The following is a 16,048-nucleotide window of genomic DNA, read 5'->3' as shown; positions in this document are numbered from 1 at the left end:
TGAGTAATGGGCCCTGTCCGCCGACAAGTCCGCGCCAAGGCGTTAAAATCAGTTGTAAAGTATCTGGGGTGCACATCGCGATCCGCGCTTAGAAGCGTATAAAAACTAGAGCCGGCCCATGGATCGGCAACAGTTGATCGTCGGCTTCCACTCGGTGCATACGCAGCTCCCAATCCTTTCGAGAACCAAACATAACCTATCCCAAAACATTATCAAAATGGTAAGTGATCCAAAGGATAAACAACTATTTCAACAAAGCCAAAAAATATTTAAAAAAATTCTTAAGTTTGAAAATTATTTAAAATACCATAAAACTTGCACGACAATTAATTTTTGTAAACATCCATAAACATTGTAGATATAGTCCTTAAAATTTGAGATTTTCCTTTCCTTTCCTTTACCTGTTTTTGTATAACTTATAAGTAGACTTTGTTTTTTTTTTATTTCCAATTTTTTACGATCCTTGATGCGTTACGATTTTTATAAAAATTAAAAACTAGATTAATATGTACTATCTAAATTACGATTTTAAGAACAGATTTTAGCCAATCAAATCGAATTAAAAAACCTTTATTAAGGGTGTCTAAAAGTATGCAATGAAAATGATTCTGTCGGAATTTTGGACTTGTAAGCCTGCTGATTACTTCGATTTTCTCCTCCCCAGAACTCCATGACCATCCTTGCTATCCTGGCCGCCTCCTTGGCTGTCTGTGCCGGCGACGTGTCCCACTTGCCGCGCAGCTATCTGCCACCCCTGAGCGGCGGCTACTCCTCCGGATACTCCTCCTACCCGTCGTACTCCAGCGGATCCGGATACTACTCGGGCGGCGGCAGCTACGCCTCGCCGATCGTCGCCTCCAGCTACAAGAGCTACGCGGTGCCGCAGTACACCACCTATGCCGCGCCCTCCCGCACCTATCTGCCCGCGGACACGGGCTACACCGGCTACTCCGGATACTCCGGCTACTCCGGCTACAATGGCCTGGACACCAAGTACGGCAGCAACGGCGGCTACGTCTACTAGGCAGCCCATCCCGGGAGGACCAGCAGCAATGGAGCAAGCGGACAACTTTATTCCTGTACAATACATTTTTTTTTGCCTTGGCTAAGCGATTTTTTGTGCAATTTACGGCTATTAATATTTTCGAGTGCTTTGTAGTATAAAGTTTATACTGACTAACATATATAAACAAACTGCATTGTTCATTTGGAGGTGGCTTCCCTATATAGAAGGGTATTTTTATAATTAGCAGATTATATAAAATTCAGATCCCTATCCCAATTCTCTAGCAATTTTATGAGACTTCTGAGGTCATTAACTTGAAATCCCGATTAAATTTCTGATCACGAACTAATTAATTTTTAACTTGGTAATATTGTTTCAGAATTTGTTTGGTTTAAAATTTTAAGTATTAAAAAAATAAGAACCGTATTTCATCTGCAGAATTAAGAAAACCATTTAAAAATTTAAATTTACCGACAATTATTCCATAATTTTTTAACATAAAATCTTTAATTTTTTAACGCACTTTATGCCTAATGACCTATGTCCATTTTTCGCCTAAGTGTAGAAATATTTTGAAATATTTTTTGCAAAATTATTTTTTATTGGGTTTTTCAAATATATTCCGCTTAAGAAATTTAAAATATTTTCATTTATGCATTATAGGCTTTATTTTGATTGATAAAAAAAATATAAGGTACAAAATGTAATTGAATCGTTGTAATTTTTAAAGAGAGATCCTTTTAGTGCTTCAGGCGGTACTCGTAGCCTCCGTTGGAAGCGTAGGATCCCGATTTGTGACCCGAAACGAAGCTGGATCCAGATCGCAGGCCGGATCCCTGAAGCGAGCCGTGGCCAGATCCTGATCCATATCCATGGCTAGAACCAGAGCCAAATCTATGGCTGGATCCCGAGGCATATCCATGGCTAGAGCCCACACTGCCGGCATAGCCAGATCCCTGGCTGGAACCCGCCGCGTAGCTCACATGGGAGACGGCTGGGGCGGCATAGCTCTTCCTGGAGACAGCTGGAGCGGCGTAGGAACCAAAGGAGCTGGACGCAGCTGGAGCACTGGCGTAGGAAGAGCTGTAGCTGGTCTGCGAGGCAGCTGGAGCCAGATATTGCCTGGAAGGAGCAGCCACAGGGGCGGAGTAGCTGGTGTGGGAGGCGGCTGGGGCGGAATAGGATCCATGAGAAGACCCTGCCGAGGAGTACGATCCGTGGGAGGCGGCTGGCGCCGAGTAGCTCTTGTGGGAAACCACGGGAGCGGAGTAACTGCTGTGGGATACTGCCGCCGGAGCTAGGTACTTCCTGGAGGGAGCGGCCACGGGAGCGGAGTAGCTGGTATGCGAGGCGGAGGAGTAGGATCCGGCAGACGGAGCGGAGTACGATACATGGGGTGCTGGTGCGGAGTAGGATCCATGGGACACAGCTGGAGCGGAGTAGGAGGAGCCAGCCGAGCTGTAGCTGCCTTGGGATGCAGACGAGGCAGCTGGGGCGAGGTACTGCCTGGATGGAGCCGCCACAGAGTGACCTCTGCGAGCATAGGAGGCCGCAGGAGCTGCATAGGATCCCGAGGAGCTGGAGGCCGCCGCACTGTATCCACTCTGGGCACCCACCTTGGGGGGCAGGTAGGTGTTGCTCAGCGGGGTGACCAGGCCCACAGAGGCCAGGGTGAAGACCACAAAGGCAAAGGAGCGCTGCAGGGAAAATCAGAGTGTGAGTTCCAAAATAATCCGAAGTTCATAGGTATTTAAAGAAAACTTACCATCTTAATTGGATTCTTGGTGCTTGAGCTTTTCTAGCTGCTGTTCCAGCTCGAGGGAAGGTGGAACTGATGCCGCAGCCGCCGAGATCCAACACTTTTATAGGAGAACCTTGTCCCGGACAACGCATAGGTGGGCAGGTGGGTACAAATCTTCCAATCCCCGAGAGAAGCACACACAAAATAGACGAAGAAAGAGAGGTGAAGCGCAAAAAATAAAGCAATGCCATTAGAACGCAATGGAATGGGCGGCAAGAGTCTTTGGCGCTGATGATGATCGTGGCTTCGGTGACTACACTGGCCTGCAAGGCAAGGGTTGCGAACTAATACTAATCTTTGGTCTTTCTTATAATCGTTATGCTAATATGGGACAAAACGATACATTTCCCACGTTTTTTCACAAGGCAAACATTTAAGATTTAGTTTTTTTTTCGATTGGGTTTAGTGTATAAATACTCTAAAATGAGTGATAAATAAAGAATGATTTCATTAGCATTTCTTTATTTTTAATATTTATTATATATATTATAGCACAATTTTTTATGATTAATTAAAATTAAATTACAAACTTCGTAAAAAGTATTATTCTATTTGTATATATAACCATTTATAGGTCTATTCTTATACCATATGATTAAAAATAAGCTTCAAAGGTATCATTACATATATTTTTACATATTTTTATAATAAATAAATAGGGTAGTTCTTAATTTTAGACTCTTAGTCTGAACTTAAGAAACTTCATTGCAGCTATTAATTATATTTTTCCTTATAGGTTTATAAGACTTCCTCAATTATTTTGTATTATATCTAAGTTCCTTACCCTGCTGACTAGTGCCCATGAAGAATAGCGCGATTGGAGGATGTCGTAGACTCTATTTATTTGACCGTTTATTTTTAGCCCTGTCCATTTCGGAAGTCGCCGAGGTAATTAATGATGTCCAATCCCGGCTAATCTCAGCCGAAAAAGTTCGACACCTTCGGTTTTCAGAGATTGGATAGCATTTTTGAACTTCGATTTTCGAGTTCCGAATCCGGAGCCCCCATGCAACGACAGCCCGCTTCTTGGAGCCCCGATTACTCACCCCACGAACAATTAATTACAATCCACACTCAAATCGGGCTTAATGGTCGGCCACCTTTTCGCTTGTACCCAAGTGTTTATGTCTTTTGCGTGCGTTTATATAATTAAAAACAAAATGCTACGAGCAGGGGAGTTAGCAACAAACAAAAAATCGCTCAAAGCAAAGAGAAAACATGGATTCGCGATGATTGTGGCTGTTAAAAATACCCTTGTAGGTCTATATGGTCGTGCGATTTGCATAAAATTGTCACCGTCAGGGGGGGAATTTATTGTCCAGCAATTTATCGCCACAACAGTTATCATAAGCACTTAATTACACCTGTATATCATTTGTTAATAAATAGTATTATCAGGAGTGATGTATGTAAATATGGAACTATGTGTTTGTCTCCTTACCTAATAGATCATAAGAATGTATTGCCAATATTATTTTCTTTTTCTTAATTCTCACTTAATAAATATTTTGGCTGTATTTTTTTAAATACCCGTATAACCTCTTATTTATAGCTGTCATACCCGTTTCTCTTAGAGTAAAACAAGATAATAAAAAATACCAATTAAATGTTGGCTTGTGAGTCGCGTACTTGAATAGGATGAATAGTCAGTGGGAATTCTTTGTGAAGTTCATTTTTGGCCGGGAACCAGCTTGATGAAGTTCAGGCTGTAGGAATACTATTCCGGAAAAGGAAATAAATTTGTGATATTTTTTTTATGTGGTAAATATTTAGGATATGTGATAAAGTACATGTATTTGGAGTGCTACTTTTTTGAATAGTGAGTGCTAAGGTCAAGGAAATAAATTATGAAGTTCTTTTGTATAGTACAATATATCATATATATCATCTAGGAATATTGCAATAGCAAAATGTGATTATATATATAAGTAACATAAGCCCATAAAAACTTATTTCTTGTGGGTCTGTAAATGGAAATTAAATAAAGTTAAGCTATATGAATCCATCAAGGTTCTTGATATAGGGCTGGTTCCTTTAAAAACTGTGGTTACAATACATTTATTTCAATTTTCAAAAGCCCCTTTAAAAGTTTTTATTACTGTACCATCAGTATAATTGTTGGAGGTTTTATTTTATATCATGACTTAATAACTATTTTCTATTTTCTATTTCGGAGCCCGGCTTATCGACGGGGTCCTGGGTGTAGGCCACAAAGAGGATGTTGTGCTTGCTGGCCACCGGTTTGCCGTCAAGCTGGTCGTGTCGCACCTGGAGGATGTCCGAGTCCAGGCTCACGGATCCCACCAGCTGTCCCGGCTTCAGGTAGTAGTTCTGGCCCAGCGAAGTGGGTCGGTGCTCGGTGACGAAGTGATACCTCATGGGTTCCACCTCGCCGGCGACGAGGCTGGGTCGCCTGGTGGATGTCGATTCCATTTCCGTGTGGCTCACTGGCTGGGCGCCAATGGAGACCAGCAGAGCCAGGGCAAAGAGGAGAATGCTTCGGGACCTTGTAGACATGACTTCGGAATCCGCTTCCTGCAGTGGCCCAAGACGCAATGCACTTCCGAGCCGCCTGGCGACATTCTTTTATATCCTCAGCTGGGATTCTCGCAGGGAAGTCGGGAATAATGGCCTGGATTCTTGGCGAGCTCATCGCCTTTCGATTGTTTTTTTTTTCCCTCCTTGCGCTCGCCGTGGCCATAACAAGTTTTTGGACATTAACCCGATTTCGATTTCGCACTCAATGTATGCAGGCCCCCATACATATTGGCATACAAATATCGGGCTGTATATAACGCACACACGCCGCTTTGGTCCATTCACAAGAGAAACGGCCAAGGCAGCGGAAAAGCAAACAAAAAATGCAAATTCGGGCTTATATACCCTCATATCCGTATAGGGTATCGACTCTCGCCAGTGGCACGACTTCGGCGCGGATCCGCATAATTAATTGGGTCCGCTTTTAATGGCAAATAAATGTGATGATAGACGTGTTTATTCATCATTTTGCTCGACATTCGTATTTATGGCTTATTAATCTGTTCCGTCAGCGGTTTTCGATAGGTGTAGCACACTTCTAGCACATTTTCCCGGCTTGGTTGGGCCAAAAGATGGCTCAAAAAGCACTTGGCACCATTGACTGCTTAATTGGCTGAGTTGTTGCGATTTTATGGCCTTTTTATAGGACTTAAAGGAGGTAAAATCGGCTTTTGGTTAATGGTTATGTGTTTTTTTTTATAAATCGCATTAAAACAAAAATTTAACTGTGCAACTGCTGGAGGCTGTCCTATAAATTTAGATTGTCCAAAATCGCATGCATAACAACTGTCTATATAGAAAGGTGATTTTTTGAAGGAAATTTTTTATTTTTATTTTCTAGAATTTAATAGAGTTTTTAAAAAGTGGTAGTCAAAAATAAAAGAAAATTTGAGAATACCATTTCACGTTTATAAATATTTATATCTCACTTATGTTCTTGTATTATTTCTTATTATTATTATTTTTGTACCATATCTTACTGCCCTTTTTTCTAGATAAGTAAGCTTATCATTGCATTTGAAATATCTCCAAAGCTTAATAATTTTGTTGTGTTTATTCCGGATCTTCATCTATGTTGTCTATGTAGGTATGTGCTAAATCGAAAAAGAAACCACGGGTACCCCCTTATGACTAGCATCATAGAACTGGCCAAAGCACAAAAATGTCGAGATTCTATAAAAACAAACTGGGATATGTCACGGACAAAATATTTCAAAACAGTAAATCCTAATAAATATTAAAAATATATAAAAAAAAAAATGTAAGATCCCCTCTCTTATACCGACTTCTAAGCTTGCCTTAGTGACTAAAGCTCTAAATTAAGCACATAACTTGATATTGAAGACAACAAAAAACCCAAACACTCATTATGCAATCACAAAATTCCGGGAATTTTGATTATGGATAATTTCTGCTATCCAGAACTTAGGCAAGAATATTTTAAAGACATCATATAAAAAGCTCTTCGTGTTGTTTTAGCACATTACATTCGATTTATTGTAAGAAAAAAAAAGGTTTCATCGTATGATTAGGTTCGTTTTGGGTCGCAGTCTTTAGTAGACGTATCCACCGTTGGAGCCGTAGACGGTGCCCGAGGATCCGGAGGAGTAGCTGCTGACCACGGCGGGAGCAGAGTAGCTGGACACAGCCGGGGCGGAGTAGGTCTTGACCACAGCCGGGGCGGAGTAGCTGGACACAGCCGGGGCAGAGTAGGTCTTCACCACGGCGGGAGCGGTGTAGGTCTTGGTCACCACGGGAGCGGTGTAGGTCTTGGTCACCACGGGAGCGGTGTAGGACTTGGTCACCACTGGGGCGGTGTAGGTCTTGGCCACCACGGGAGCGGTGTAGGTGGACACAGCCGGGGCGGAGTAGGTCTTCACCACGGCGGGAGCGGTGTAGGTCTTGGTCACAGCGGGAGCCGAGTAGCTCTTGATCACGGCGGGGGCGGTGTAGGCCTGGGTGTAGCTGGACACAGCTGGGGCGGAGTAGGTCTTCACAACAGCGGGAGCGGTGTAGGTCTTGGCCACCACGGGAGCGGTGTAGGTGGACACGGCGGGGGCAGAGTAGGTGGACACAGCTGGGGCAGAGTAGGTCTTGACCACAGCTGGGGCGGAGTAGGAGGAGACAGCTGGAGCGGAGTAGGACTTGACCACAGCGGGGGCCGAGTAGCTGGACACAGCCGGGGCGGAGTAGGTCTTCACCACAGCTGGTGCGGAGTAGGAGGAGACGGCGGGGGCCGAGTAGGTCTTGACCACGGCTGGGGCCACGTAGCTGGCGGCGGGCTGCTCGTAGGTCTCCTCGGCGGCGGACTCAGCGGCGGTCTCGGCGGCGTAGGAGGCGCTCTCAGAGGCGGCGGCAGCTGGGGCGGCGTAGGACTCGCTGTTGTGGGAGGCAGCTGGGGCGGAGTAGGACTCGCTGTTGTAGGAGGCAGCTGGGGCGGAGTAGGACTCGCTCTCGTAGGTGGAGGCCGCGGCGGCGGGAGCCTCGTAGGTCTCGGCGGGAGCAGCCTGGTAGGACTCGTAGCTGGTGGAGGCGGCGCCGGAGCGGGGAGGCAGGTAGGTGTTGGCCAGGTGGCTGACATCGGCCGAGGCCACAGCCAGAAGGGCGAGCGAAAGGATAGCGAAGAATTTCTAAAAAGAAACAAAAATAATATTATTAAGACGTACGATTAAAGTGATATAATATATATCAATCTCATCCCAGGCATTCGGAGGTATTTCTCAGGTATCCCTGGAACAGGATCTCCCTGGGGACTAGAGCTTACCATGTTGCTGGGACCGAAGTTGTGAGAACACTAGTACCTTCTGCCCAAACAAGCCACCTATTTATAGTCGCCGAAAATGTCGGGCCAACTTGATACACGAATGTCAAAAGGCGCTACGAAAACCAGAACAAACGCACATCACAAAGCCACACAAACTATATCGCCTATACCCCAAAAACCCGCCTTTCGAAAATAAAAGAGCCATAATAATGAAGCATTTCGTCCGCGGAGCTCATTAGTCGCCCATAATATTCCTACTTTTCCCCCTTTTCACTCCCCTGCTGATTCCGATTCCGATTCCGATTCCTATTCTTATTTTGATTATGTTTCTGATTCCGATTTTGTTCGCGAATCGGAGGCGATGGTGTTGATAGAGAGGGAAGAAATGCCATACATGAGAAATTGCAAACACGGGCTGTACGAAACTCGTTATTGAACTCCATTCATAAGTCGGTTCCGTCACTGAGTCATCCATCAAAGCTACAGTCGAGTCAAAAGGCCCCGAAGAAGAGCAATTCCGACCGGGTTCTGAGCAGTTACTCCATTAATCATTGGTGGGGATTTACCTGGAAAACAAAGGCTTAAAAGTCGGGAAAATTTGGGGTGTTGCAGTGTCCGCCTAATGGGAATCGCCCGAAGTTTGTACCATCCTTGAAGTATATCATATATCATATCATGTTATAAATTATCATATGATATCAGATCAAATCATATCATATAATAATAATATACTGCTACTATATATCATAACTTATCTTATAATAATAATATACTACTACTACATATCATATCATATCATATCATATCAGATCAAATCATATCATAATAATAATATATATTATATTTTTCTACTAACTAGATATATTATATTTGGTTTTCTTCCAAAGACTTTCAGATCAGCACCTTATTTCTAGGGATAGTCATTTCGATGATCCCTCCCCACCCATTGAAATTAATATCTTTATTAAACTCTCTATAGCGTTTACTGAACCTAACAATCACTCTTAATTTATTCCTCACCGCAACATTAATAAATATCAGCAGCTTGGAAGTTCAATTTAGCTATTAGAAGATACTGTATCTTCTTTATAATTTATTATATCAGAAAACCGCTTCGAGGTGATTTATAATTTGCTTGCTTACCGTTTTGTGAAATTGCCATAACTCAAGACACACATTAGAAGATGGGGTTCCAAGATAAGTAATGGAATTTCAGGCATGGTTAGATTTATTTTCCCTGCTATGTTTTAAATAACACTAATATTAATCTAACATAAAATAATTTACTCTGCAAACTATTTATGTTTATTTAATGGTACTTTAAGTGGAATCCAAATGAAACCCAATTGGAAAACCGGTTTTCCGGTGCACAAGTCCTGCCAAATGTGTCGCCAAATGAGAAAGATTTATTATACCCAAAGATATTATGTTTATGCTACGGAATTTATGATTTCTTCAAAGCGTGAAATAAAATTTGTGCCCGTTTATGCGACGGATTTCATGAATTTCTTTAATGACGGATTAGTGGAAAAAGGTGTCCCTCATTATTGAACCGACTATTTTTTTCCGTACGCATATTATAACTTGCTTGCATTAAAAAAAGTGTGTGGAAACCAGAACTATATTTTTTACATTAAAATTAATTTCTATTGCCACTGAAAGAAAAAAGAACTGGTTTCAAGTAAGACGTGTTACTGTCGATCTGGCAACTCCGAATCGCCCCCTTTCATGAAAGTAAAGCGCGAAATGGCCATCGCATAAACGCAGTGTTTCATTCGAATGCTTCACGACTTCCTCCTCCATAAAATATTCAAATGAAGGCATGATTTTTTTTCATATAACAAAAACAGTTTATTGATCAACAAAAAGGTAACAAAAATTGTATAACGATAAAAAATGTGCTAGAAATTGGCTACGTAACACTAAGTTCAGATGAACCGATCAGCGATTAACGTTCGATCCACAACTCGATGCGAGTTCGGACCTCCGCTGGGGTCCGTTCACGGGCATCCTACTTGTAGAGGTAACCACCGTTGGCGGCATAGGTCGTTCCGACCTCCACGGGCAGAGGAGCAGGAGCAGGAGCAGGGGCGGGAGCGGACTGGGTGTAGGTCACCTGCTGTTGCACCGCCGGTGGGGTGTACTGTACAATGGGTTGGGATGGCTGCTGGACGGGAATGGGGGCAGGTGGTGCTGGCACAAAGGACTGCTGCAGCTGCACTGGAGCGGGAGCAGGAGCGGGGATCACCACGGGGGCGGGGGCAGGAAGGGACACCTGGACTGGAGCTGGAGCTGGAGCAGGAATGGACACAGGCTGGGAAACCTTGTAGGAGTAGGTCACTGGAGCAGGAGCAGGAGCACTGTAGGTCTGCTGAACCACTGGAGCCTGCTGAACCACTTCCTGAACCACTGGTGCTTGCTGGATGACAGGAGCCTGCTGAACCACTGGAGCTGGGTAGGAGTAGGTCTGCTGGGCAACTGGAGCGGGGGCAGGAGCACTGTAGTGTTGCTCCTGGACCACTGGAGCAGGTCTGTAGGTCTGTTGAACCACAGGCGCCTGCTGAATCACAGGAGCCTGCTGAACCACTTCCTCAACCACTGGTGCCGGAGCACTGTAGGTCTGTTGGGCCACAGGAGCCTGCTGAATCACTTCCTGAACCACAGGAGCCTGCTGAACCACTTCCTGAACCACAGGAGCCTGCTGAGCCACTGGAGCTGGGTAGGAGTAGGTCTGCTGAGCAACTGGAGCTGGAGCCGGAGCAGAGTAAGTCTGCTGAACAACTGGAGCAGGAGCGCTGTAGGTCTGCTGCACCACAGGAGCCTGCTGAACCACTTCCTGAGCCACAGGAGCCTGCTGAACCACTTCCTGAGCCACAGGAGCCTGCTGAACCACTTCCTGAGCCACAGGAGCCTGCTGAACCACTTCCTGAACCACAGGAGCCTGCTGAGCCACTGGAGCTGGGTAGGAGTAGGTCTGCTGAGCAACTGGAGCTGGAGCCGGAGCAGAGTAAGTCTGCTGAACAACTGGAGCAGGAGCGCTGTAGGTCTGCTGCACCACAGGAGCCTGCTGAACCACTTCCTGAGCCACAGGAGCCTGCTGAACCACTTCCTGAGCCACAGGAGCCTGCTGAACCACTTCCTGAACCACAGGAGCCTGCTGAACCACTTCCTGAACCACTGGGGCCTGCTGAATCACAGGAGCTTGCTGAATAACAGGAGCCTGCTGAACCACTGGAGCCGAGTAGGAGTAGGTCTGCTGAGCAACTGGAGCCGGAGCCGGGGCAGAGTAAGTCTGTTCCTGAACCACTGGAGCTGGAGCAGAATAGGTTTGCTGAACCACTGGAGCAGGAGCGGAGTAGGTCTGATGCACCACCTGATGCTGTTCATGGATAGCTGGAATTGGCACCGCAATTGGAACAGGTGCGGGAACTGGAGCAGGAGCAGGAGCAGGTGCCGAGTAAGTGGTAGTGATGGTCTCCTGCTGTGGTGCAACGGTCTCAACCACTGGCTCTGGGGCAGGCACAAACTGCTGGGCGGGAGTGGGTGGCAGATAGGCGTTCCTCACCGCCGTCTGGGTGGACACAATCGGCTTGGGTGCCTCGTAGATCACCTGGGGAGCTGGCTGGGCGATCTCCACGGGAGCCGGAGCAGGGGCAGGGATGGAAACTGGAGCAGGCGCAGGAGCAGGGATGGAAACTGGAGCAGGTGCCGGGATGGAAACGGGAGCAGGGGCAGGGATGGAGACTGGAGCAGGGGCAGGGATGAACACGGGAGCAGGGGCAGGGATGGAAACCGGAACTGGAGCCGGAGCACTCTGGTAGTGCTGCTGTCCGCCAGACTGGATGGTGAAGCTGGCCAGCGGGATGGAGGCCTTGATGGACTCCACTTGGGCCTGGACCTGGGGCTGGATCTGGATCTGCTGCTGGATCTGTGGCTGCACCACCTGCTGGAAGCTGGGCGCAGCGGACACCTCCTTGAGGGGCAGGGGCGGCAGATAGCCACTGGCACCGGGACGTCCATCGACCAGGGCCAAGCTGAGGGCAGCCAGAACGACAAAGGCAGAGGGTTTCTGGGCGGGAGAGGGAGGTCACATCGTCATATCATCGCACATCACTGGGGTAAGCACTTGAAAAAAATTGTCATGCGATGGCCACTTACCATCTTCACTGGGGTCACTGGAACACACAGAGGGACTAGAGGTGCGCCGAGCGAACGTAACCGATTAACTGATGACCATCTCGGAGACCCCGTCTGCATTTATAGTTGCCAGTTGGCGGCTGGCAGCTCTCCCCTTAATTGGTGCGACACCGAATGCCAGATGGCCAAAACGCCATGGAGCAGGGGGAATGCTAATGCAGATGGCCAACAATGAAATCATGCAAAACACATCTCATTTCGGTGCGGATTATTAAATGGCCAAAAGCACGACTCACGGACTCGGTTTGATAACAAACAGCCCGAAATGGCCGAGGACGGCTACACACTAAATTTTAGTGTGCATTTTTAATTTTTCTGAGGACCCTTCCTTTGTATAGCTCCAGCCTGGGAAATCCACTTGGCTTGCTATAAATATGCATGGAGAAATTACATAAACTCGAAACTAAAGGTCCATAAAAAGCTGCATCTGAATGAAAAATAAATACTTATTTTCTATTTAAGTTTTTGGCAATCTAAATTAATTAAATATAGAAATTTATACATTTTTTTAGCTGTAGTTAAAGCTATGTAACATAAATCCTTACTATAAGTAAAAAATCAAGCTTCCTCAGATGGGTTGTGTATTCTACATAGATGTATTTTTTTAAAGTGGATTTGTGGATTTCTATACATATTTGTTTCTTTCAGTGCACCTACGTCAGAAACATAGTTTGAAAAATCAAATGTGTATGCAAAAATTGTTTAAATATTTATCAATCGCCAGTTTGCTTGAATTGTGTCCACCTGTCCAATTGACACCTAGGCACTCCAACTTGAGTGCATTGACTTTATCTTCAGTGGGTGATATAAGGTGTTTTGCTAGGCGGTTTTTATTAGGACATACAATTTTTTTTTTAATATTTTGCTTATAAAAATATAATAAAATCAAATTAGTGTTAAAAAATATTCTAAATATGCAAACAAAATCAAAAAAGCAAATGATCTTCAATAAAGATATACAAAGTATTAATATTTTATAAGAAGTAAGCTATGCTGAAAAAGCCTGGGAGTCCTTTAGGGTTTAAATAACAATAACATAATTTTAAATGTAATTATTATTTTGTGGGTGAGCGTATGCATTTGCTTACTTCATAAAGGTATATTGAAAATATTTAGCATAGTTTAAGGAAATTTAATTCAATGGGCGGGGTTGGCCAACCAGAAGCCAACTTTTCACACACCAACACTTTCGGCCATTGTCTTAGCCCTCTGGTCGAAATTTATGAGAAGATGTTAATCGGTTATGGGCCCACCAGGCCCGATTTCCCAACCCGCGGATCTCACTCGGTGGCAGATATGTGTCCAACCTTCGGACGTTTTCAATGGGCCATAAGTTATTGGTAATCAGGGGCCGCCGATTGTTCGGCGGGATCCCGATTTGGATATGGATATTTGATTTCATATGCACCTCGTAGGCGTGTGTCGCCGCTTGTGATAGGCGTGTTATGGGCTTACGAGCGGGCTATTCGGAGATAATACCAAATAATAGCAGAGCCGGAGATAATGCGGATCTTCGGAGGCCACTTGTGAATGCGAACTTCAGCACCTGGCGCCCCCCCCCGAGAAAGGCCCAGAAAAGTGACAAATTGAAAACAAGGTTCGCGTCCACAAAAGAAAATGTCAAGTTGAGGGCCCCTGACAACCGCGGGCACAGTGGGGCCTAATTATGACTAATTGCTGTGCGAACAACCTCTATATCCGAAAACACGGCTCACGCCGGCGATGAATATTCAAGCCGCGGCGAAAATTGCAACAAATGCTGACTTGAATTGGATATGCCAACGGGGGAACATCCGAAAGGCGAGCTCGATTTGCATAAAAACCCACGAGTGGCTCGGCAGCAAAACGTCCCATGGAATTTGAGATCAGGCATCCCCATTTATCTGTATTAAGATAGCCAATGAAATTATATTTTATGTTTTAAAAATTTTAATTGTCTTAAAAGCTAATATAATATCTAGTATGTGATCTGGTAAAAGAATTAACTATTTATTTAAAACATAAAAATGTATTTTATATTTAATAATTCTTATATATATGTTCAATATATCTAATTCAACCTAAATAGAGATCATACCATAAAAGGGTGAGTTTTTAGAAAGATCGAAGAAGGGGACGTTCCGAGGATTGGAAAACCGTTTACATATGTGTATCGGACACAGTAGTACAATAAATACTAAAAAGGGACTGTAATAATTAATAATAATTAACAAATATAAGTAGTGCTTTAGTGGGCGACCCCTCTGGCCACATAAATGCCCAACTGTTGTAAGATGATAGACCACGTCTAAGGAGCTGACAAAAGATCTCCCACCTTCGTTCCGGACAAAAGAGCAATAGTTATTTTCTTCTTTTTGCAGAGTCTTCCAAACCCATAAAAAACATGGCATAAAAGCTTTTAAATGTGTTTACCCCAAGCAACCACACCATCAAATGGTAAATATAAATAATTCAGTGAAGATATAAAGAAAAAAGATGAATAGAAATCAATTCGAGTCGGCTCAAGCCTAAATCGTATTTTTTGTTAGGACTTTGAATGTCTTTTGAAACGAATGCCCAAACATGGGATCTGAATAGGTCTGCTTTAAATCGATGGAAAAATCCCCTGTTTAATTCCCAAGCTAGAAAAGGAATTAATTATCATAAGTGTTCTTTAAGGGAAACTTTTTGACGTCAGAAACTAGTTTGGCCAAACAAAGAACCACGAAACTAAAAATAACCAAGATGATTCCTAGAATTTTGCAGACTCAACCGATATCATTAAGTTTAATCGATTATGTTCGCCCTTTCAGAGGTCAGCTTTATTTTCTACTGCTTTTCTACGCTTTCCTATGACGTCGATTTATAAGAAACCCTTGAGGGTAGAACTCAGTTTTGTTGAAAGCCAGGTGATTAATTATTTACAAAAAGGTTATGAAAGGTTACGGGGTTTTAATGGGTTACATTTATTTTGATTCATTTTACTGATGTATAAATTATATCACCTAAAATTAACCGTTTGTATCTTTTTACTCATGAGCAAAATGTAGAACTTTATAGATTTTGACAGACATATAATCAAACATTTTTTCTAGAAACATTTTAAATGTATAAGCTAACAAATTTGGACAGCAATATAATCAAACTTTTTTATAGAACCATTTTAACCGGTAATAATAAAGGGGTGGGTAATTTTTTACATTCCAGTATATCTCTATAAATTTATACAATTAATTGCATGACAGACATATGATTTAATATCATTGATGGTTGCTTAGTTCTCTCCAATTATAGAAGTCAGATGCTCAAAGTTCAACAAACTTTTAGGGATGCAGTCAATAGGTCATAAATATTTATTTATATAGGACTTAACTTTTGATCCCCAAGCAACCCACTGATCAAGTTTTTTTCCCTCAGACTTTTATCGCCCTGTCCCCAGTTTTGAAGACATCATAATTTATGGAGCAGATGTGTGGCCGCTTGGGGTTTGCATAAAACATATGTTTATTCGTATCAATCTCGGCGATAGATTGTCTCGTTTATGGGGTATCAGTCAGTTTGGCGAAGACGTCGACTTCGATTGCGATTAGCATAAAGACAAACGTTTTGACTGTCCGCGGGCTTATGGCCCCAAAAACAAATAAATAAATAAAAACACAAACGGAAAAATACGAATCAAAAAATGGTTGATAATTTATAATGAACATGGTGATGCACTGCGCCCCTCATCCCAATCCCCCTCAATTTGGGGGTCTATAAACCC

The 16,048-nt window shown here is 43.8% G+C and overlaps 5 protein-coding genes across 5 annotated transcripts; 1 reads left to right on the top strand and 4 right to left on the bottom strand.

The window, feature by feature from the left end:
• The first annotated feature begins 118 nt into the window (after positions 1-118).
• On the top strand, positions 119-1,339 carry LOC108023941 (prisilkin-39). Its single transcript, XM_017093629.3, has 2 exons — positions 119-220; positions 665-1,339. The coding sequence occupies exons 1-2, from the start codon at positions 119-121 to the stop codon at positions 1,022-1,024; spliced, it is 462 nt and encodes a 153-aa protein (XP_016949118.1). The 3' UTR covers positions 1,025-1,339.
• Positions 1,340-1,699: 360 nt separating this feature from the next.
• Positions 1,700-2,920, bottom strand: LOC108023911 (fibroin heavy chain). Its single transcript, XM_017093596.3, has 2 exons — positions 2,772-2,920; positions 1,700-2,703 (listed from the first exon to the last, which is right to left on the bottom strand). The coding sequence occupies exons 1-2, from the start codon at positions 2,772-2,774 to the stop codon at positions 1,747-1,749; spliced, it is 960 nt and encodes a 319-aa protein (XP_016949085.1). The 5' UTR covers positions 2,775-2,920; the 3' UTR covers positions 1,700-1,746.
• Positions 2,921-4,582: 1,662 nt separating this feature from the next.
• LOC108023906 (uncharacterized) lies at positions 4,583-5,355 on the bottom strand. The gene has a single exon (XM_017093590.2). It carries the CDS (start codon positions 5,322-5,324, stop codon positions 4,959-4,961), a length of 366 nt encoding a protein of 121 aa, XP_016949079.1. The 5' UTR covers positions 5,325-5,355; the 3' UTR covers positions 4,583-4,958.
• A 1,460-nt stretch (positions 5,356-6,815) lies between these two features.
• LOC108023910 (uncharacterized) lies at positions 6,816-8,112 on the bottom strand. Its single transcript, XM_050888352.1, has 2 exons — positions 8,083-8,112; positions 6,816-7,975 (listed from the first exon to the last, which is right to left on the bottom strand). The coding sequence occupies exons 1-2, from the start codon at positions 8,110-8,112 to the stop codon at positions 6,899-6,901; spliced, it is 1,107 nt and encodes a 368-aa protein (XP_050744309.1). The 3' UTR covers positions 6,816-6,898.
• Positions 8,113-9,943: 1,831 nt separating this feature from the next.
• LOC108023921 (uncharacterized) lies at positions 9,944-12,317 on the bottom strand. The gene is made up of 2 exons (XM_044093473.2): positions 12,268-12,317; positions 9,944-12,178 (listed from the first exon to the last, which is right to left on the bottom strand). The coding sequence occupies exons 1-2, from the start codon at positions 12,268-12,270 to the stop codon at positions 10,121-10,123; spliced, it is 2,061 nt and encodes a 686-aa protein (XP_043949408.1). The 5' UTR covers positions 12,271-12,317; the 3' UTR covers positions 9,944-10,120.
• Between the last annotated feature and the right edge of the window lie 3,731 nt (positions 12,318-16,048).

Source organism: Drosophila biarmipes, chromosome X, assembly GCF_025231255.1.
Source record: "Drosophila biarmipes strain raj3 chromosome X, RU_DBia_V1.1, whole genome shotgun sequence".
NCBI classification, from domain to species: domain Eukaryota; kingdom Metazoa; phylum Arthropoda; class Insecta; order Diptera; family Drosophilidae; genus Drosophila; species Drosophila biarmipes.
The sequence above is the reverse complement of the archived record's forward strand: the minus strand, read 5'-3'. Positions and strand labels throughout refer to the sequence as shown.